A 24,160-nucleotide genomic window follows, 5' to 3' on the forward strand; every position below is an offset into this window, starting at 1 on the left:
GTTGTAATTATATTGTAAAATGGATGGATGGATGGACGTTTAAAACAAAACTGTTCTTATTAATTAGCAAGTATACATTTTTTGAGCCTTTTTAGAGAAAATCATATCATTGTAGTAAATTATGCAAATTACGCGATTATGTCATGGTGACCACGCCCATAGCCACGCCCCCACCGCCACAGGTATCTTGGCAGTTTGTGGGAAACACTGTATACGTATATATATATATATATATATATATATATATACATACACATATACATACACATATATACATATATGTATATATATTTACATATATACTGTACATATATATATAAACATATACAGCCATGGTCAAAAGTGTACGTACACTTGTAAAGAACATCATGTCATGGCTGTCTTGAGTTTCCAGTAATTTCTACAACTCTTATGTTTTTGTGATGTAGTGATTGGAGCACATACTTGTTGGACACAAAAAACATTCATGAAGTTTGCTTCTTTTATGAATTTATTATGGCTCTACTGAAAATGTGAGGGTCAAAAGTATACATACAGCAATGTTAATATTTGCTTACATGTCCCTTGGCAAGTTTACCTGCAATAAGGCGCTTTTGGTAGCCATCCACAAGCTTCTGCTGGAATTTTGGACCACTCCTCTTGACAAAATTGGTGCAGTTCAGCTAAATGTGTTGCTTTTCTGACATGGACTTGTTTCTTCAGCATTGTCCACACCTTTAAGTCAGGACTTTGGGTAAGGCCATTCTAAAACCTTCATTCTAGCCTGATTTAGCCATTCCTTTACCACTTTTGAGGTCATTGTCCTGTTGGAACACCCAACTGCGCCCAAGACCCAACCTCGGGACTGATGATTTTAGCTCGTCCTGAAGAATGTGGAGGTAATCCTCCTTTTTCATTGACCCATTTACTCTCTGTAAAGCAGCAGTTCCATTGGCTGCCATAGGATCTAAACACCCGCTAAGGTAGCCGATGTTCCTCTTGCCTAAACGCCGCCATGAGTCGCAGGACGGGGAGAGGACAGAGCGCCGAAACAAGTTCGCTAGTTAGCATCCAGCTCGCTTACTTGTTGCGTTGGCTCTCCTGGCCACAACGTTGAAGGCTTTCTACGTTTCTGCTAATCATATTTGGATGAATACAATCCCAACACTGTTAGTTCCTAACCAGTTGCAGTTCTAGAGCAAGGGCGTCAAACTAGGGATGGGCGATACCACACTTTTAGGATTCGATACGATACCGATACCTTTTCTTGCATTTTCATCGATACCGATACCGATACCAATAATTTCTTATTGGCAATTTTTTGTCAGTCAAAAATATTATTACTATTGTTATTATTTAAGACAAATCACAAGACAAATACAGACCATTTGTACCACATTTTTTATGGTCAATATATAATACAAGTAAAATTAAAATAAATAACATAAATATGAAAAATAAATTAAATATTATATATAATAATAACTATATATTATATATAATAATAATTAAATATTAGGGCTTTCCAATTAACAGTCAAATCCGAATTGCAAGAAGCTGCAGTTATTTTTTAAAGTTTGTGATATAATTAGCAATTAATGAAATATGAAATAGGCTAATGTTTTCGAAATGTAAGAAATCATGTTACGGATTAAAACCAAAATCACATTCAATCATATATTCAAGATTTTCTTGGAAAAAAATAAAACTGTAATGCAAAGATGAAGAATCTCCAAATTGTATCTCTTTCTTATCTTGTTTTAAATACTCAAGCAATTTTCAACTAACAGTAAATTCCCCTGTGTGGAAATTATTTGAATTTAGGATAATCATTCAAACAAAAATATTCAGTAAACATTTCTAAAAAAAATGCCTGTTTTAAGTCAACAATTGGACAACACTGGATATGCCTGGCTGCATCGCTGTCGGCTGTGTGTGTGTGTTGCACGTTGGCGACGCTCATTCGCTGTCTCCTGTCACGTAACTGGGCCAGCTCTATATTCTGCCAGGTACAGGGCTGTCCCAGCACATAAGTAAGTCATCAAAAACATCTGAAAGTGATGCTTGCACCCCCCACACGCCGTTTTTTGGTTTATATCGATACTTTTTTCAGAAAAATGATGCCAAATGAGTAGCGTGTGAGTATCGATATATCGATACCACAGGATCGATACGCACATCCCTACATCAAACTCATTTTCATGGTGGGCCACATGGCAGATACCAAAGCCTTTGGAGGGCCTCTTCATGATAATATTACACAATTTCCATTTTTTAAATTATTAATACTATTGTTTTTTACCAACAAACTAATGGAAAACCTGCTTTGGAATCAAAAGTCAACGTGCCAACTTAATTTCAGCTAGTGTAGAAGGTTTTGAATGACACAAAGGCAAGAAACACAGTAGAGAAAGCACTATTTGGTTGACCCGGCACATGAAACGTGACGAATTGCGGGAGCGCACTATCCACTTTAGCCGCCATCCCAACTTTGACCACAGCGTCAGATGCTACGAAGAGTGGAGCTTTCCCTCGTTTTCAGCGGACTGCATTTGCAAAATGATTAACCTCTCCTCTTCCTCTCATGCGAAATCCACCCAGGAATGGGGTCCGTATGAATCCCTTTCCTACTGTAGCTTGTTGCATCAGATAATATTGAGTTAAAGGCCTACTGAAAGCCACTACTACCGACCACGCAGTCTGATAGTTTATATATCAATGATGAAATCTTAACATTGCAACGCATGCCAATACGGCCGGGTTAACTTATAAAGTGACATTTTAAAATTCCCGGGAAATATCCGGCTGAAACATCGCGGTATGATGACGTATGCGCGTGACGAAGTCCGAGTAACGGAAGTTATGGTACCCCGTAGAATCCTATACAAAAAGCTCTGTTTTCATTTTATAATTCCACAGTATTCTGGACATCTTTTGCAATTTTTTTAATGAACAATGAAGGCTGCAAAGAAGACAGTTGTAGGTGCGATCAGTGTATTAGCAGCGGACTACAGCAACACAACCAGGAGGACTTTGTTGGAGCGCTAGCCGCGCTAGCCGCGCTAGCCGCCGACTTCACCTTGACTTCCTACGTCTCCGGGCCGCCAAACGCGTCGGGTGAAGTCCTTTGTCGCGCCGTCGATCGCTGGAACGCAAGTGAGCACGGGTGTTGATGAGCAAATGAGGGCTGGCTGGCGTAGGTGGAGAGCTAATGTTTTTAGCATAGCTCTGTGCAGTCCGGTTGCTAAGTTAGCTTCAATGGCGTCGTTAGCACAGCATTGTTAACCTTCGCCAGGCTGGAAAGCATTAACCGTGTATTTACATGTCCACGGTTTAATAGTATTGTTGATTTTCTATCTATCCTTCCAGTCAGGGGTTTATTTCTTTTGTTTCTATATGCAGTTAAAGCAAGATGCTATCACGTTAGCTCGTAGCTAAAGCATTTCGCCGATGTATTGTCGTGGAGATAAAAGGCACTGAATGTCCATTTTGCGTTCTCGACTCTCATTTTCAAGAGGATATAGTATCCCAGGTGGTTTAAAATACAAATCTGTGATCTACAATAGAAAAAGGAGAGTGTGGAATCCAATGAGCCAGCTTGTACCTAAGTTACGGTCAGAGCGAAAAAAGATACGTCCATCGCTGCCTCTCAAGTCCTTCACTGTAACGTTCCTCATCTACGAATCTTTCATCCTCGCTCAAATTAATGGGGTAATCGTCACTTTCTCGGTCCGAATCTCTCTCGCTCCATTGTAAACAACGGGGAATTGTGAGGAATACTAGCTCCTGTGACGTCACGCTACGCTACAAGGCTTTTTTTTTATCAGCGAGCAAAAGTTGCGAACTTTATCGTCGATTTTCTCTACTAAATCCTTTCAGCAAAAATATGGCAATATCGCGAAATGATCAAGTATGACACATAGAATGGATCTGCTATTCCCGTTTAAATTAAAAAAAATCATTTCAGTAGGCCTTTAAGCGATGCATTTGCAGGCCTTCGTGCTTTCTTTTTTCTGTCAAAACGTAGATACATGAATCAATAAAGAGGAAATAAAGTTGATTTGGGTTCCGGTGGTTGGCTCGCACCAAACTGGCGAGACAAAAACTTCCCATACCCGAGCGGGTCCTTTCATCCTCGTTATACAACCTCTAACTACGCTCTATTTGCACTAATTGTATTCTTTAAAATATGACCCAAATTCCCCCCGTGAAGATCATTAAACTTTCATTTTATCTCTCCTCCATCTTTAATGCTCAATTACATGATAAGTTGTGCAGTGCGGCTGCTTGCTTGCCGAGAGTCTGGCCTGCTTTTCTCGCATGAAAACAAAAGGGGGGAAAAAAACCCGACAGAAATAACTTCCCGGCGTGGAACAACCTTCCCAGTTGGACTTCAGGTGAGAGAATAATGGCGAGCGAGCCGGCGGATTGTTGGCCCCGGGATGATGAACGACCTCGGGGAGGCGCGGGAGCAGAGAGCACAGTCGTTTGTTATCGGGCTGTCACAAATGTATTTTTAATGAATGTGCACCTCGGACCTTCTCCGTGCAGAACCACGCTAGCCCGAGGCCAAACAAGTACGCCGTACTTCCCAACTTCAGCTGCCATCCATGAAATGTAAATACCATTCTCCTTCCATCACTCAGACTCGCCACGATATCCTAAATGTTGAGGTCATAAAAAGTACAGTAGAATATTCGTCGTAATTTACCTGACACATGAAACGTGACGATTTATGAGGTTGCTCAAGCCACGCCCACACACATCTAATTCTGTTTCCTACACAATGCATGGATGTAAGTTTTTAATACTTAATATTAGTGCTGTCAAACCTTTTGCCAACAGTTTTTAATCAGATTAACCACACATTTTAAATAGGAAATAGTCGCGATTGATCACAGGTTTTTACTTGCTAGCTTGATTCAAAATAACTTTAGAAAAGACCCCAATGTTCGGACATAAATTCAATTTTATTGCCAGAATGTCATCCAGGAATTTTTTTTAAATTCTAAACTTAGTGATTTGAAAGAAAAAAAAATCTGATTAATTCCACTTTTGAATTTGGATTAATTGTGATTAATCACAGGTTATTCCTCGATTGCATAGTTTAAACATAGTTAAACACAAAAGTCCAATTTTTGGTCAATCAGGGAAAAAATTATTTAAAAAAAATCTGAATTATCACACTTTTAATCATGATTAATCACAGATTATTACTCACTTGCATAATTTAAATGAATTTTAAAAAATCCTAATATTTGGACACAAATGCAATTTTATTGACGGAAAGTCATCCAGGGGAAAAATTGTTCAATTTAGTTGTGACAAATGATTTAAAACATAAAAAAATCGGATTAATCACACTTTTAAATTTGAATTAATCGTGATTAATCACAGATTAGTACTCACTTGCATAGTTTAAAGTAACTTGAAAAAGATCTGAATATTTGTACACAAATACAATTTTATTGTCATGTTTCAGTTAGTGCTGCCAAACGATTAGTCTTTCTGATCAGATTATTCACGTTTTGAATTGGATTAATCATGATTAATCACAGGTTACTACTCGCTTGCATAATTTACAGATTTAAAAAAAGAGCCCAATATTTAGACACAAATGCAATTTTATTGTCAGAATGGCAAATATATATTTTTAATCAGATTAATCACACATTTTAAATAGGAAATAGTTGCGATTCATCACAGGTTTTTACTCACTTGCTTGATTCAAATTAACTTTAGAAAAGACCACAATGTTCGGACATAAATTAAATTTTATTGTCAGAATGTCATCCGTAATTATTTTTTTTATTCTAAACTTAATGATTTGAAAGAAAAAAAAATTCAGATTAATTCCACTTTTGAATTTGGATTAATTGTGATTAATCACAGGTTATTCCTCGATTGCATCATTTAAACATACTTAAACACAAAGGTCCAATTTTTGGTCAATCAGGGAAAAAATTATTTAAAAAAAATCTGAATTATCACACTTTTAATCATGATTAATCACAGATTATTACTCACTTGCATAATTTAAATGAATTTTTTTAAAAATCCTAATATTTGGACACAAATGCAATTTTATTGACGGAAAGTCATCCAGGGGAAAATTTGTTCAATTTAGTTGTGACAAATGATTTAAAACATAAAAAAATCTGATTAATCACACTTTTAAATTTGGATTAATCGTGATTAATCACAGATTAGTACTCACTTGCATAGTTTAAAGTAACTTGAAAAAGATCCAAATATTTGGACACAAATACAATTTTATTGTCATGTTTCAGTTAGTGCTGTCAAACGATTAGTCTTTCTGATCAGATTATTCACGTTTTAAATTGGATTAATCGTGATTAATCACAGGTTACTACTCGCTTGCATAATTTACAGATTTAAAAAAAGAGCCCAATATTTAGACACAAATGCAATTTTATTGTCATAATGGCAAATATATATTTTTAATCAGATTAATCACACATTTTAAATAGGAAATAGTCGCGATTCATCACAGGTTTTTAATCACTTGCTTGATTCAAATTAACTTTAGAAAAGACCACAATGTTTGGACATAAATAAAATGTTATTGTCAGAAAGTCATCTAGGAAAAATGTTTTAATTCTAAATTTAATGATTTAAAAAAAAAAAAAAAAAATTTATTACACATTTGAATTTGGATTAATCATGATTAATCACAGGTTATTCCTCGATTGCATAATTTAAACATACTTAAATTAAACACAAGGGTCCAATTTTTGGTCAATCAGGTGAAAAGAACAATGTTTAATTTAATGTTGTCAAAAATTGTTTTAAATCTGAATTATCACACTTTTAATCGTGATTAATCACAGATTATTACTCACTTGCATAATTTAAATCAACTTAAAAAAAGATCCTAATATTTGGACACAAATGCAATTTTATTGTGAGAATGTCATCCAGTAAAAATTTTTTAATATAAACCTTATTGGTGTCAAATGATTTGGGAAAAAAATCTAAAATGATCACACAATTTGGATTAATCATGATTAATCACAGGTTACTACTGGATTGCATCATTTTAAGTATACTTAAACACAACGGTCCAATATTTGGACACAAATGCAATTTTATTGATGGAAAGTCATCCAGGGGAAAGAAATGTTTACCTTAGTTGTGTCAAATGATGTAAAAATAAAATAATTTAAAGTCTTCTCAGTTATTGATCCATGAATAAGGGTATTGCTTTTCCCCCAAATACTGTACGTTGTTCGTAACCCGCAGCTATCTTAGCTTAGCTAACACTAACATCCTACTAAATGCTACGTGTGCAACAGAATAAAACAGGCTTTGATTCAAACTTACCAGTGCGAAAATGCACCTGGTGATGGCGTTAAAAGTCATGTTTGATGGTCTCACCGCGCCTCTTATTGGCTTACTAACCCTTGGCTTTGCTTCTACGCTAAAATGAAACAAATCTCCATTAAATCTTTTTTTTTTTAACTAAAGCGTTAATGACAGCGATTGCGATATTTATTGATGGCGCTCGTTTGCAACATATTTGGAACTTGTCAAAGAAAAAAACACAACTTTAGGACACGCTCTTGCATTCAGCCCAACGTAAAGATGCTATTCCCATGCTGTAAGACCCAGTCCCTACTTTGGAACCTGATCCAAACTACAGTACTTTGGAAATACTGGCTTTGACTTCTGCTATGTTGCAGCGTGAAAGAGGCCATGGCCTCCATGTTGTTACCTTGTTGGCCTTGAAGAGCGACGCCTCTTCACGGGGACGATGAGGCGGGTCCACATGAGGTCGTGACACGTCCACTTAGCTCCCCCCCCCCCCCCCACTGCTCGGTCACCTAGAGGTTCTGCCTACATGACCGGGTCACACGCCGACATGGGGCGGGGAAATCAGACCACAGGTTGTTGTTTTTTGGTGATGTGGGCGGGGCTAGAGCATGAGAGGGTGGGTGTTCTTGTCTCTGTCTTGGTCGGTCACACATGTCTGCTTGCCGCTGAGGAAAACAATGCAATAGGCCACAACATTAGGTACACCTGCGCCCTCGGGGGGGAGAAATAGATAGAGCGCAGACCTCCGCCAAGGCTTAATTAGACACACAAGAAATACTTTTACAAATGATCTCAACATGCTAAAAGTGCAGATCAGAATTAAACGCAGCAGATATTGTACATGATACGTATTCAGTGTTTCCCATAAACTGCCAAGATACCTGTGGCGGTGGGAGCGTGGCTGTGGGCGTGGTCACCATGACATCATCGAGTAATTTGCATAATTTACTACAATGATATGATTTTCTCTAAAAAGGCTCAAAAAATGTATACTTACTAATTAATAATAAAAGTTTTGTTTTAAACGTCCATCCATCCATCCATTTTACAATATAATTACAACACTTTATGTACATATTTATATACAGATTTGAACAATAAGTTATTCACTGAAATATATTTATTAATTGTGGTTCTTACAAAAAATATATCTTATAAAATATAAAAGCTAAAATGTCTCAAAGCTCTGCCCCTTTAATTAGTGTATACTAAATAATTTAACTTTAGCCTACCACTACAACCATATTATTTACCAGCAACATAAAGTGAAACAGAGGCAGAGGTGCCCTGCCACAGTCAGTAACAAATAAACAGAAAACAGTAGTGGTCAAATACAAATAAGGCAACAAGAGAAGTATCCTACACTTCTCTTTTGTAAAGTAAATCTGAACAGCCTATGTGGGCATCTACATCAACTATATGATTTGCCTGAGAAGCTGGACAGGACAAAAAAAAAAAAAAAAAAAAATCTATTTGTGGCGGAAGTAAATTGTTTCGTGGCGGGCCGCCACAAATAAATGAATGTGTGGGAAACACTGGTATTTTCCTAATATGTACAGTAGTTAAATGCTGCTGAAAGTAAAGGCGTTTAACTGGTAAAACTACTATAATAATAATAATAATATATTTTATTTGTGAAAAGCACTTTACATTGAGCAAACAAACTCAAAGTGCTACAGTGTATTAAAAAAATAAATAAAAAGATAATAAAAATAAAAACTAGAACAGCCTAATAGCTAGAACTAGTATGCATATATCTAAAAAAAAAAAAAAAAAAAAGGCTTTTTTAAAAAGAAGGGTTTTTAAGCCTTTTTTAAAAGCATCCACAGTCTGCGGTGCCCTCAGGTGGTCAGGGAGAGCGTTCCACAGACTGGGAGCGGCGGAGCAGAAAGCCCGGTCTCCCATTGTTCGTAGCTACTACTGTTGTGAAGTGAAGTGAATTATATTTATATAGCGCTTTTCTCTAGTGACTCAAAGCGCTTTTACATAGTGAAACCCAAAATCTAAGTTACATTTAAACCAGTGTGGGTGGCACTGGGAGCAGGTGGGTAAAGTGTCTTGCCCAAGGACACAACGGCAGTGACTAGGGATCGAACCTGGAACCCTCAAGTGGCTGGCACGAGCTGTACTGTTACTATTATTATTTAGCCATGTGATCAAAACATAAATATGCGTTGGATTATTTCTATTTATATGTTTTTCACATTTCTATTATTCTGTGCGTCCAACAGAGCTGCAAACTTAGTTTTGTTGTATACATTTTATTCAATGTTAAACAAACGTACAGTCAAAATACAGTAGTTATATTTAATATACTACTATTTATGATTGTTTTCTTTACATGTGTTGTATTATCTTATGCCTCTAAAAGAGCTGATAACCTCCTTTCATGTATAATTTATATATATATTTGTTATATTATACAATGCAATTAAACGAGCAATTATTTTAGCATTTATAATATTGTAAATATAAAACCTATTTACACATTTAATATAATACCCCAGAGGGACAAGCGGTAGAAAAATGGATGGATGGTCGGATATATTTTTTCAGAACGTATTACATTTTTCTATGCATCTACTTTAATATTGCCTTATTTCTCAAAATGTGGTACGTGGGCTCCATCTAGTGGTACGCCAAAGAATCACCTTATTAAATATTGTGTGTGTAATGTTACAGTGGCCAAAAATATAAAATATACTTGTTAATTAATACCCCTGACTTGTTTTTAATGACTACTTAGGCCGACTACGCTACTGTATTGTAATGTTGTCATTGTGGTCGTACTTGGAGGGCCACGTTTTTTCGAAAAAGTTTGAGAATTACTGTTGTACTTGATTAAATTTGATGAATGATACTTCTGTTACATTATTGAGGTACATGAGAGGAGGTCAAATGTCGGAGACTCTCTCTACAGTAGGAAGGGGATTTATATGTCCTCATTTGTCACGATTGACCTGACACATGAAACGTGACAAATTGGAGGGTGTGCACTATCCATTAGTTTTGCGGAAATTCCAACTTTGACCACAGCATCAGCTGCTATATAGAGTGGCGCTTTCCGTCATTTTCAGCAGACTGCATTGCAAAATGATTAACCCCTTCTCTTCCACTCACGCAAGATACATAATCCCTTCCCTATTGTAAACTCCAGTCCTGGTTTTGCCTTAATGATACGCTAGAGCAGGGGTCACCAACCTTTTTGAAAGCAAGAGCTACTTCTTGGGTAGTGATTAATGCGAAGGGCTACCAGTTTGATACACACTTCAATAAATTGCTGAAAATAGCCAATTTGCTCAATTTACCTTTAACTCTATGTTATTATTAATAATTAATGATATTTACACTTAATTGAATGGTTTAAAAGAGGAGAAAACACGAAAAAAATGACAATACAATTTTGAAACATAGTTTATCTTCAATTTCGACTCTTTAAAATTCAAAATTCAACCGAAAAAAAGAAGAGAAAAACTAGCTAATTTGAATCTTTTTGAAAAAAAAATAAAAAAAATGTATGGAACATCATTAGTAATTTTTCCTGACTAAGATTCATTTTACAATTTTGATGACATGTTTTAAATAGGTTAAAATACAATCTGCACTTTGTTAGAATATATAACAAATTGGACCAAGCTATATTTCTAACAAAGACAAATCATTATTTCTTCTAGATTTTCCAGAACAAAAATTTTAAAAGAAAATCAAAAGACTTTGAAATTAGATTCAAATTTGATTCTACAGATTTTCTAGATTTGCCAGAATATTTTTTTTGAATTTTAATCATAATAAGTTTGAAGAAATATTTCACAAATATTCTTCGTCGAAAAAACAGAAGCTAAAATGAAGAATTAAATTAAAATGTATTTATTATTCTTTACAATAAAAAAAGTACATTTACTTGAACATTGATTTAAATTGTCAGGAAAGAAGAAAAAGGAATTTAAAAGGTAAAAAGGTATATGTGTTTAAAAATCCTAAAATCCTTTTTAAGGTTGTATTTTTTCTCTAAAATTGTCTTTCTGAAAATTATAAGAGGCAAAGTAAAAAAAATAATGAATTTATTTAAACAAGTGAAGACCAAGTCTTTAAAATATTTTCTTGGATTTTCAAATTCTATTTGAGTTTTGTCTCTCTTAGAATTAAAAATGTCGGGCAAAGCGAGACCAGCTTGCTAGTAAATAAATACAATTTAAAAAATAGAGGCAGCTCACTGGTAAGTGCTGCTAATTGAGCTATTTTTAGAACAGGCCAGCGGGCTACTCATCTGGTCCTTACGGGCTACCTGGTGCCCACGGGCACCGCGTTGGTGACCCCTGCGCTACAGGAAGGTGTGTTGTAATAAATGTCAGCTGTTGCATGCATACCTGTCTTGTCTTTCTGCTGCCATTGTGCTGTCTTCGTAAATCTTCAACATTGTTTCTGTGCGGTCGTCGCAGTGCTCTTTGGGCTCCTGGAGCCTGGAAAACATTTGTTTATATTTTACCTACTTTTATTTTGAAGCCTCAGAATGTAGGAGCTGCAAGGCGCGTGTGTTACTTCCACTCCAGTTAAGTTTCTGGAAATACAACTTGTTAGGGTTTGACATTTAGGACTATTGTTTTAATTTCCACAATATTATAATAATATAATCGATATACTGTATATTCCGGACTATAGAGCACACCGGGATAAAAGCCACACCCACAAAAATGTTTCCAATGACTTACCAAATTTGCAAAATCTTCCACCAAAAATATTTTTCTTAGTGTAATATTTGATGTGAAGTAATGGGAACCTTGGATAGGTCAATAATTCAAAATAACATTGATTTTGATTTAATATTATGTTTTAAACAATGACAGTTTGAAAGAAAAAAAAACAGCTTTGTTTTATTAGTCAACATTGCAACTTTTTCTAAATTACATTTAACCTTTAAGCTTTTTTAGCTTTTGTTTTTTTTAATTTAAATAGTATTTTCAGAATGTGCCGTGGGCCTTTAAATCATTAGCTGTGGGCAATTTTGACACCCCTGCTATAGATAATAAAAAATTAAATGTGATAAATCTATGGATAAAAAGCAGAGCCTGGCGACGCATGCACGTTTATCATAACTCTCTCTCTCTCTGCCCCTCCCTCACCAATGCTGCTGCGCACACTAGGGATGTTAACAATTAATCGATTTTCGATTAATTGCCGTTAAGAAATTACCCGATTAAAATTAACGATTTCAATTAATTGACAATTCCGTTCTGTCACGGTCGGTGCGGTGGTTTTCTGTGTGAAGGTAATGCTGAGTTTATACCTCGCTAGTCCACACGAGGGAGTTGTTGCTTATTGTACTTTTTCCAAGCAGCAACACCATCACGTGACCAGCCCTACATGTCCGCTGTACACATGAGAGTCCACATGCGAGAGAAGAAAAACAAACATGAAGCGACGCAAGAGAAGTGCTGTGTGGGAACATTTCACCCTAAAAGAGGACGATGCAACGTGCAAAATATGTAAGGCTGTTTTGAAGTACAACAATTCAACCAGTTCGTTAAATTACCACCTAAAAAGTTTACATGCCGCTGTGCTTGGAGGAGAGAGTGGAGGCGGAGCACGGCCAGGCCAGCCCTCCGTCGCCGAAGCGTTTTCCAAAAGAAAAGCGGTGTGTGATGACGCACGGGCAGAGGGCATCACCCAGAGGATTTGCAACATGGTTGAAAAGGATATGCTGCCTATAAGCATTGTGGATGGCAAGGGGTTTCGTGAGTTGATGAACTATTGTGAGCCAGACTACCAAATCCCTTCTCGAGAAACAATAACAACCCGCATAGAGGCTCGCTACAAAAGAAAGAAAGCCGAGCTGAAAGCACGACTGGCCAACACGCATGTAGCAATAACCACTGACTGTTGGACGTCAAATACAACAGAGAGCTATATCACCGTCACTTGCCACTACATGGAGGACTGGCTGATGAGGTCGGCAGTCCTAGCCACAGAGAGTATGCCGATGAGCCATACGGCTGATAATTTAGCAGAACGGCTGAATGAAATTGTGCATGCATGGGGGCTGACCGGGCGAGTGATAGCCTGTGTTCACGACAACGCGAGTAACATCCCTTTGTTAAAATTTCAATTGTCCACCTGCCTGATGATCTAAATATTAAGTTGATTGTTGTAGCCAGGGTTGGCTAAACTTGGCTTGCTTAATATTTTACTATCACGATCACCATTGTCTTTCAGGAATGTTTACTTGAAGTTGTTGTCAGCCTGTTTCAAGCTGACTGATTATTACATTAATGTTTACACTAATAGTTTGTGAGAGACAAACTAAGATGGGCATAGTGCATGCACTTTATTTTATTTTATGCAGTGACATGTTTTTCATTCAGTTCTTCTGTCAGCCTCACTTGAGCCCAAATGTTAAGTTGAATCAATGACTGTTCTTCTGCAGCAGGCTTAGGTTTACTTATTTTGCTGTTACTTACAATTTCAGGGATGTCTGCCTTATATTTTTTCAAGTTGACTGTCATATAGGCACTTTTCCCAGTTCAAGAGGGATTCAATTAATGTTGCAGCTTGCAGGCTGCTAGCCTTCTAATAGTTTGTGAGACAGACTAAGATGTGCATTGTGCATGTTGTGCACTTGATGTTACTTTATTTTTCTTGTCTTTACAGTAGTGAGTGAGTGACATGTTTTTTCACTTCAGTTCTTGTCAGCCTCACCTGAGTCCAAAGGTGAAGTTCTGCAGCAGACTGCAACAGCCAACAGGCTTACTTATTTGCTGCCTGCTGTTACAATTTTCAGGGATGTCTTCCTTGTATTTTTTCAAGTTGACAGATAGGCATTAGGCACCTTTCCCAGTTCAAGAGGGATTATATAAAATAAAGCTAGCTATTATGGCTGCTGCCACTACCAAGTCTTGCATGTGTGACAAGACTAAAGTGCACTTTATATTATATTCCTCATGTTACAAAGATGACTTACTTTTGTATCAAATAAACATTTGATTAGGGAATACAATGTCCTTTGTATTTTATACCAGCAAAATTTTGATTTTGATTTTGTACCTTATTGAGGGGAAATCTCAGATGGGGGGAAAACGCCGCTTTATCAACTAATCGATGATCGATCGATAAGGTTATCAACTATCAATTAATGAAATAATCGATAATTTGCATTCCTAGCGCACACAAGTTGTTTTGTTTTTAACCCCTTCTTAACCCTGAACGTACATTGAAAATACACACAACCCTAACTCAAAATGCCGGACATTTGAGGCATTTAAGAAACTCCGCCCTGACAGCTCCGCAAAAGAGGACATGTCCGGTGAAAAGAGGACGTATGGTCAGTCTATCCTAGCCCGTTAGCTGCTAGCATGCCGTGTGTTGTGCATTGTTTACACAACGTGCGTTACGCTACTTAAAGGCCTACTGAAATGAAATGTTTTTATTTAAACGGGGATAGCAGATCTATTCTATGTGTCATACTTGATCATTTCGCGATATTGCCATATTTTTGCTGAAAGGATTTAGTATAGAACAACGACGATAAATATCGCAACTTTTGGTATCTGATTAAAAAAAGGCTTGCCCCTACCGGAAGTAGCGTGACGTAGTCAGTTGAACATATACGCAAAGTTCCCTATTGTTTACAATGATGGCCGCATAAAGTGAGAGAGATTCGGACCGAGAAAGCGACGATTTCCCCATTAATTTGAGCGAGGATGGAGAAAGATTTGTGGATGAGGAAAGTGCAAGTGAAGGACTAGTGGGGAGTTGAAGCTATTCAGATAGGGAAGATGCTGTGAGAGCCGGGGGTGACCTGATATTCAGCTGGGAATGACTACAACAGTAAATAAACACAAGACATATATATACTCTATTAGCCACAACACAACCAGGCTTATATTTAATATGCCACAAATTAATCCTGCATAAAAACACCTCAGTGTTTGTTATGCTAGCTCCTAGCTCCTATGCTAGCTCCTAGCTCCATATAAGCCGCCAATCCAATTCAAACACCTGCACAACACACACAATCACTCAGCCCAAAAGACCGTTCACCTAACCCAAGGTTCATAAAGCTTATATATTTAAACAAAGTAACGTACGTGACGCGCACGTACTGGCAAGCGATCAAATGTTTGGAAGCGCAGCTGCTACTCACGGTACCTGATATTCAGCTGGGAATGACTCAAACAGTAAATAAACACAAGACATATATATACTCCATTAGCCACAACATAACCAGGCTTATATTTAATATGCCACAAATTAATCCTGCATAAGAACACCTACGTGTTTGTTATGCTAGCTCCTAGCTCCTCTGCTAGCTCCTAGCTCCATAGAACACGCCAATGCAATTCCAACACCTGCACAACACACACAATCACTCAGCCCAAAAGACTGTTCACCTAACCCAAGGTTCATAAAGCTTATATATTTAAACAAAGATACGTACATGACGCGCACATACGGTCAAGCGATCAAATGTTTGGAAGCCAAAGCTGCGTACTCACGGTAGCATGTCTGCGTCTTTGTCATCCAAATCAAATTAATCCTGGTAAGAGTCTGTGTTGTCCCAGTTCTCTACAGGCGTCTGTGTATCGAAGTCAAAAGTCCTCCTGGTTAGAGTCTCTGTTATCCGAGTTCTTCGATCTTGACTGCATCTTTCGGGAATGTAAACAATGAAACGCCGGCTGTGTTGTGTTGCTGCTGACTTCCTTCGCAAAATACGTCCGCTTTGCACCGAGAACTTTCTTCTTTGCTTGCTCAGCTTCTTTCTCCATAATGCAATGAACATAATTGCAACAGATTCACCAACACAGATGTCCAGAATACATCCAGAATGAGATGAAAACAGCTATTTCGTATTGGCTTCAATGTGGAAACCATACCCGTGTTCTACTGGCTACGTCACGCGCATACGTCATCCTCAGAGGCGTTTCGAACCGGAAGTTTAGCGGCAAATTTAAAATGTCACTTTATAAGTTAACCCGGCCGTATTGGCATGTGTTGCAATGTTAAGATTTCATCATTGATATATAAACTATCAGACTGCGTGGTCGCTAGTAGTGGCTTTCAGTAGGCCTTTAATATGTCCGTGTGGAAACTCGTTCGGTACACCTCCGAACCGAACCGGAACCCCCGTACTGAAACGGTTCAATACAAATACACGTACCGTTACACCCCTAGTTGTACGTAACTCCACCCTTTTGTCTACGATAACGGGAGAGGGGCCCGACGATGGCAGAAAGTTATTGACAACAATTGTATTCTGTGTATTATCAGTAAAGTGCAGCTGAGCAACCCGTGGTGTCGGTCGTGTTCCATAATATCCACACAACGCAGAGGAAAAGACCACCGGTTACACCGGTATATAGGTACGGCTTATGTTCCGGTGCGGCTAATACAGGGGTCACCAACGCGGTGCCCGCGGGCACCAGGTAGCCCGTAAGGACCAGATGAGTCGCCCGCTGGCCTGTTCTAAAAATAGCTCAAATAGCAGCACTTACCAGTGAGCTGCCTCTATTTTTTAAATTGTATTTATTTACTAGCAAGCTGGTAACTCTTCATTTTAGCTTCTGTTTTTTTGACAAAGAATATTTGTGAAATATTTCTTCAAATTATTATTATTAAAATTCAAAAAAATTATTCTGGCAAATCTAGAAAATCTGTAGAATCAAATTTAAATCTTATTTCAAAGTCTTTTGAATTTCTTTTAAAATTTTTGTTCTGGAAAATCTAGAAGAAATAATGATTTGTCTTTGTTAGAAATATAGCTTGGTCCAATTTGTTATATATTCTAACAAAGTGTAGATTGGATTTTAACCTATTTAAAACATGTCATCAAAATTCTAAAATTAATCTTAATCAGGAAGAATTACTAATGATGTTCCATAAATTATTTTTTTTATTTTTTCAAAAAGATTCAAATTAGCTAGTTTTTGTCTTCTTTTTTCGGTTGAATTTTGAATTTTAAAGAGTCGAAATTGAAGATAAACTATGTTTCAAAATTTAATTGTCATTTTTTTCATGTTTTCTCCTCTTTTAAACCGTTCAATTAAGTGTAAATATCATTAATTATTAATAATAACATATAGTTAAAGGTAAATTGAGCAAATTGGCTATTTCCGGCAATTTACTTGAGTGTGTATCAAACTGGTAGCCCTTCGCATTAATCACTACCCAAGAAGTAGCTCTTGCTTTCAAAAAGTTTGGTGACCCCTGGGCTATGTAAAAATATTTATTTCTTCTCAAATTGGGTGAGTGCGGCTCAAATACCGGCGCAGTCTATAGCCTGGAAAATAGGGTAATTGTAAAAAAGTGTCCATCTTAAAGGAAGGGCAGTATGTCAAGCCATCACCTGGGCTCCAGTCTCTCCTTGACCTTAGCGATGGACAGGATGTAAGGGCTGATCTGCCTGGCGATGGTGGTCAGGTAGGAGTTCTCCTGCTTCAGCTGCATCAGATCGTGAAGCTGAGCTGCAAGAGTCAGAGCAATGTGGACGAGATCAACTGCTACGTGAAGTCCAAGTGTTCCACCAACCTTCATAGATCTCCTGCTCATTGGTGACCCTCTGAAAAGTCTCCTCCCAGATCTGTGAGGGGAAACAGACAAGATGATTGTGCTGGGGTCCAGTAGTCCAATAGTGTGGGGGGAGGTAGGGCACCTCTTCAAACATGGCCCTCATGGTCTCCACCGTGGAGTACTGGGAAGCTATCCGGCTGTCGATGTGCAGCGATCGGTCCAGGACCTCGCCCATTTGGTCCGTGTTGATAATGGAGTGATGCTTGGTCAGATCTCTGTGCAGCTCCTGGACCTGGTCCTTCAGGGTCTGTATTTCTGTCTGCAGAGTCTGGAGACGCACAGAGATGTAGACTGAAACATTCTCTCCAAACTCTTTACAGGGATGTCCCAATCAGGGTTTTTTGCTGTCAATTCCGATACCGATCATCCATGAGTGAGATCGGCTGATACCAGTATTGTATTTATTTTCCGGACTATAAGCCACTACTTTTTTCCCACGCTTTGAAGCGTGCAGCTTGCGACTAATTCATGGATTTGTCTTCGCTAATGACGATAATGTTCTGTACTCAACAAATACAGAGACACTGAAAAGGTGTGTTGTTTTTTTGTGCTACGGCGCCATCTTTTAAACGAGTTCGCTCAATGTACTTCCTGTTTCCTTCCTTGAACCAGAAGTTTAACCGTCCATAGTGTTTCAACTCATATTGAGTCTCCGTTCATCACTCCAAGCAACGTTTGTAAATTTTGCAATATAACTAAAACAATTTATACTTACTAAAGCATCCCATGTGTGATGTCTGTAGGAGTGTTTGCATGCATATTTGTACATGCTATTGTAATGTAATCAAGCTAGCGTCGTTAGCATTAGCAAATATGCTAACATGTTTTCGAGTGTCTGTGTTAGTATTATTAACTTACAATGGCATTCTTTTTGTTTTGATTGATTGATTGAGACTTTTATTAGTAGATTGCACAGTACAGTACATATTCCGTACAATTGACCACTAAATGGTAACACCCGAATACGTTTTTCAACTTGTTTAAGTCGGGGTCCACTTAAATCAATTCATTGTATTGTTTCAGTTTCGTAAATTCCTCAGTAAATTCACTAAAACGTCAGCGTGGAGTTATTGAGTCTGTTTAGCTGATTGGAGAGCTAGCTTGCGCAGCGAGCGGGTCCATGACGATGACTTCTGTTTTGTTTGATCAGCCGCGTTACAGACACCGTTTGGAAACAATTAAGGTATAAATATTTGGTAGCATAATATATAAATATATATATACATATATATATATATATATATATATATATATATACATATATATGCAGTATATATATATATATATATATATATATATATATATATATATATTTATATATATATATATATATATATATGCAGATATATATATATACATATACATATACATATATATGCAGTATATATATATATATAAATATATATGCAGATATATATATATATATATATAGATATATATGCAGATATATATATATATATATATATGCAGATATATATATATATATATATATATACATATACATATATATGCAGTATATATATATATATATATATATACATATATATGCATATATATATATATATATATACACACATATATAATCTGCGGCTTATAGTCAGGTGCGGCTAATATATGGAAACATATTTATTTATTCTAAAATCCGGTGGGTACAAACTATATAGCCCGGAAAATACAGTATTAACTGCACATTTTTCAACGTATTATTGGTGAGTGCTATTGACAGTGTTACAAAATCGACACACTATTCCAACTAGTTCCTTATTCTCTATTATTACACACAATTGTTTGAGCAAGACAAAGTCAATAGTACACAATAACTCAACAAAAGCTATTACTGCCCACTATTATTTTTTAATTCTTAGATGTTTGCCTTCAAAGTCCTCCTGTGTAAAGTAGTAAACATTGACAAAAGCAAAAATTACATAATTTGAGAAAATAAAGATCTAATCACTCTCATATCGAAACTACCAACTTACAGATTGATCGTGTACTGACTGCGTCAATGTTGACTTGCCAGCAGTTGTCGTTATCTTCTGGAGTTGAAATTGAATGACTTTTTAAAGACTTCAATGAAAATCCCACAGGATGAAAGCATGCATCAAAACCCAGAGAAATGAGGAGCGTTTGAGCTATGCGACGTCATGTTGACTGTACTCACCCTGTAGCTGTTCTCGTAGTTGTTACAGTGCTTGGTGAAGGGCGTCTCCCGGCCCTCAGCCAGCAGGACCTTGGTGCAGATGTTGCGGTGAGACGTCGGCCTCCGCCCGAACACCGAGCCCAGCGGCGCCTCACTGAGAGACAGGGAGCGGCAAGACATGGAGAGAGGCGACTGCAGCCTGAGGTGAGGAGAATATCAACGGCTGTTTTCCTTCGCTCTGCGTCAACTCACACACGTGTCCGTTACAGTAATGCGCTGTGAAAACCACCACTGTAGATCGTACGGTAAAAAAATGAATTTGACATTATTTTACTGTATCAAAACAGTGGTACCGGTTTTCTATTCACAGTAAATTGCTCTAAAAACGAACATTTTATAGTAAAATTCTGAATTTTACAGTAAAATTCTGGCAACAGAACTGCTGGGGGGTTTTTTTTCCGTATAATCTACAGTCTTTTTTAGAGCAAATTACTGTGAAATTACTATAACTACTATAAAATTCAGAATTTTACAGTAAATGTCAGTTTTTTAAAATAAAATCTACCATCGTTGTTTTAACAGTGCATTACTGTAAATGATAAAACAGTACCACTGCAGTACAATTCTGGCGACTGAACTGACAGTTGATTTTACCGTAAAATCTGCTGTCGTTGTGCGTATATATACTGTATATATACAGAACATATATATATATATATATATATATATATAAATATATATATATATATATATATATATAAATATATATATATATATATATATAAATATATATATATATATATATATAAATATATATATATATATATAAATATATATATATATATATATATATATATATATATACATACATATGTATGTATATATATATATGTATGTATATATATATATATATGTATGTATGTATGTATGTATGTATATATGTATATATATATATAGAGATATATATATATACACTACCGTTCAAAAGTTTGGGGTCACATTAAAATGTCCTTATTTTTCAATGAAGATAACTTTAAACTAGTCTTAACTTGAAAGAAATACACTCTATACATTGCTAATGTGGTAAATGACTATTCTAGCTGCAAATGTCTGCTTTTTGGTGCAATATCTACATAGGTGTATAGAGGCCCATTTCCAGCAACTATCACTCCAGTGTTCTAATGGTACAATGTGTTTGCTCATTGGCTCAGAAGGCTAATTGATGATTAGAAAACCCTTGTGCAATCATGTTCACACATCTGAAAACACTTTAGCTCGTTACAGAAGCTACAAAACTGACCTTCCTTTGAGCGGATTGAGTTTCTGGAGCATCACATTTGTGGGGTCAATTAAACGCTCAAAATGGCCAGAAAAAGAGAACTTTCATCTGAAACTCGAGTCTATTCTTGTTCTTAGAAATGAAGGCTATTCCACTAAATTGTTTGGGTGACCCCAAACTTTTGAACGGTAGTGTATGTATATATATATATGTATGTATGTATGTATGTATGTATATATTTGTATGTATGTATATATATATATATATATATATATATATATATATATATATATATATATATATATATATATATATATATATATATATATATATATATACATATACATATATATATATATATATATATATCTCCATACATACATACATTTTCTACTGCTTGTCCCTTTTGGGGTCACAGGGGGTGCTGGAGCCTATCTCAGCTGCATTCGGGCGGTAGGCGGGGTACACCTTGGATATGTCGCCACCTCATCGCAGGGCCAACACAGATAGCCAAACAACATATATGTATATATTTATATGTATATATATATTTTATTTTTTTAATTTTTATTTTTATTTTATTTTATGTTTTTAATATGTCCTGTCCAGCCACTCAGACAAATCATATAGTAGATGTAGATGATCTATATCTGCTGTACATATCCACTTTAGAAAAGAGAAGTGTAGGATACTTCTCTTGTTGCCTTATTTGTATTTGACTTTATTAATTGTTTGGGTAGAATTTTATTATAAGCCAAAACCAGTTTTCTTTTAAGTAATATAGAAAAATATCAGAACTGAAAAAAAACATATATAAGTCACACTGGAGTGTAAGTCGCATTTTTTGGGGAAATGTATTTGATAAAAGCCAACAGCAAGAATAGACATTTGAAAGGCAATTTAAAATGTCTAAAGAATAGTGAACAACAGGCTGAATAAGTGTACGTTATATGAGGCATAAATAACCAACTGGTATGTTAACGTAACATATCATGGTAAGAGTCATTCAAATAACTATAACATATAGAACATGCTATACGTTTACCAAACAATCTGTCACTCCTAATCGCTAAATCCCATGAAATCTTATACGTCTAGTCTCTTACGTGAATGACATCAATAATATCATTTGATATTTTACGCTAATGTGTTAATCATTTCACACATAAGTCGCTCCTGAGTATAAGTCGGCCCAAACTATGAAAAAAACTGCCACTTATAGTCCGAAAAATACGGAATATAACTCACATTCTGTTGCTTTAAGATGAAAACGCCGGAAGCTGGCCAGGATCTCCCAGGACGGTCTATGTCCACACCTGCACTGATTGTGGTCCACGGCGACAGGCAGCCACGTGGCTTAAATACCTCGCGCCCGCCCAGTGGCATCAGCAGCCTGGAACAAAGCTGCCCCTGCCTGCCAACTTCCAGATTAATTCTGAAGGGTTCTATGAAATGATGATAAGAATAGTAGCACTAATATAATAGGCCTGTGTGCACGTTGCTGTTCCAGCTGGTGTGTACCATAAAATATATAACCCGCGACCCCGAAAGGGATAAGCGGTAGAAAATGGATGGATGGAGTTAGTCTGTGGGCACCAAAACTTCCATCCTTTAGTGTGGTTCTGATCAGAATGGACGGGAGTAAACACAGAGACTCAGTAATGTCATCAGGCCAGGAACCCTCGCTCACTGGGATTGCAAACCATTTAGGGGGATTTCGCTTTTGTTTTCCCGGAATGGTCCGAACGTGTCGACGCCGCGGCGATACACGGAACAACGGAGCGCTGCGAAGCCGATACTTGGGAAACGACCTCACCTTGTGGCGACGCTGGAGGTGACGGAAGGGGCGCAGCGCGGGCCAATCAGCAGCAAAGACTCCAGGCACCGGGCAAACTCGCTGCGGTAGTCCGTGTTGATCTGGAGGAAGACGGGAGGGCGCCATCAGTGGACAAAAACATATGGCTTTTTCTTTGCTTTTTTTCAACTCCAACTCTTTTGTGACATTTGTGAAGTTACAAAAGATTTCAAGTTAGTATTATTTGCAGATGATACAACAGTGTTTTGTTCAGGAGAGAACACACAGAAGATAATACAAATATCGTATTTTTCGGACTATAAGTCTCAGTTTTTTTCATAGTTTGGCCGGGGGGTGCGACTTATACTCAGGAGCGACTTATGTGTGAAATGACTAACACATTAGCGTAAAATATCGTATAATATTATTGATGTCATTCACGTAAGAGACTAGACGTATAAGATTTCATGAGATTTAGCGATTAGGAGTGACAGTAAACGTATAGCATGTTCTATATGTTATAGTTATTTGAATGACTCTTACCATAATATGTTACGTTAACATACCAGTTGGTTATTTATGCCTCATATAACGTACACTTATTCAGCCTGTTGTTCACTATTCTTTAGACATTTTAAATTGCCTTTCAAATGTCTATTCTTGCTGTTGGCTTTTATCAAATACATTTCCCCAAAAAATGCGACTTATACTCCAGTGCGACTTATATATGTTGTTTTTTTTAAAGGTAGAAAAGCGCTATACAAGTACAACTAGGGATGTCCGATAATATCGGCCTGCCGATATTATCGGCCGATAAATGTGTTAAAATGTAATATCGGAAATTATCGGTATCGGTTTTTTTATTATCTGTATCGTTTTTTGTTTTTTTTTTGTGTTTTTTTTATTAAATCAACATAAAAAACACAAGATACACTTACAATTAGTGCACCAACCCAGAAAACCTCCCTCCCCCCATTTCTTTCTGTTATCAATATTCTGGTTCCTACATTATATATCAAAATATATCAATACAGTCTGCAAGGGATACAGTCCGTAAGCACACATGATTGTG

General features: G+C 36.8%; 3 protein-coding genes across 4 annotated transcripts in view; 2 read left to right on the forward strand and 1 right to left on the reverse strand.

Annotated features, from left to right (window-relative positions):
• Window positions 1-24,160, forward strand: part of zpr1 (ZPR1 zinc finger) — a 55,970-nt gene that overhangs the window by 2,554 nt on the left and 29,256 nt on the right. For both annotated transcript variants that reach the window (XM_062037958.1, XM_062037957.1), the window contains exon 3: window positions 20,055-20,218. The gene's annotated coding sequence lies outside the window, so the exon portion shown is untranslated. The remainder of the gene's footprint in view (window positions 1-20,054; window positions 20,219-24,160) is intronic.
• LOC133643403 (E3 SUMO-protein ligase ZBED1-like) lies at window positions 66-14,104 on the forward strand. Its single transcript, XM_062037959.1, has 2 exons — window positions 66-878; window positions 12,650-14,104. The coding sequence occupies exon 2, from the start codon at window positions 12,725-12,727 to the stop codon at window positions 13,439-13,441; it is 717 nt and encodes a 238-aa protein (XP_061893943.1). The 5' UTR covers window positions 66-878; window positions 12,650-12,724; the 3' UTR covers window positions 13,442-14,104.
• LOC133643401 (RING finger protein 207-like) overlaps window positions 6,424-24,160 on the reverse strand; it is a 64,909-nt gene continuing 47,172 nt past the window's right edge. The window contains exons 14-20 of the mRNA XM_062037956.1: window positions 23,110-23,210; window positions 20,036-20,213; window positions 17,957-18,142; window positions 17,833-17,884; window positions 17,651-17,768; window positions 11,682-11,774; window positions 6,424-7,979 (exon numbers count right to left, since the gene is read on the reverse strand). Of these exons, the coding sequence (XP_061893940.1) occupies window positions 7,916-7,979; window positions 11,682-11,774; window positions 17,651-17,768; window positions 17,833-17,884; window positions 17,957-18,142; window positions 20,036-20,213; window positions 23,110-23,210 (792 nt within the window). The 3' untranslated portion in view covers window positions 6,424-7,915. The remainder of the gene's footprint in view (window positions 7,980-11,681; window positions 11,775-17,650; window positions 17,769-17,832; window positions 17,885-17,956; window positions 18,143-20,035; window positions 20,214-23,109; window positions 23,211-24,160) is intronic.

This window comes from Entelurus aequoreus, linkage group LG26 (genome assembly GCF_033978785.1).
Source record: "Entelurus aequoreus isolate RoL-2023_Sb linkage group LG26, RoL_Eaeq_v1.1, whole genome shotgun sequence".
Lineage (NCBI taxonomy): Eukaryota > Metazoa > Chordata > Actinopteri > Syngnathiformes > Syngnathidae > Entelurus > Entelurus aequoreus.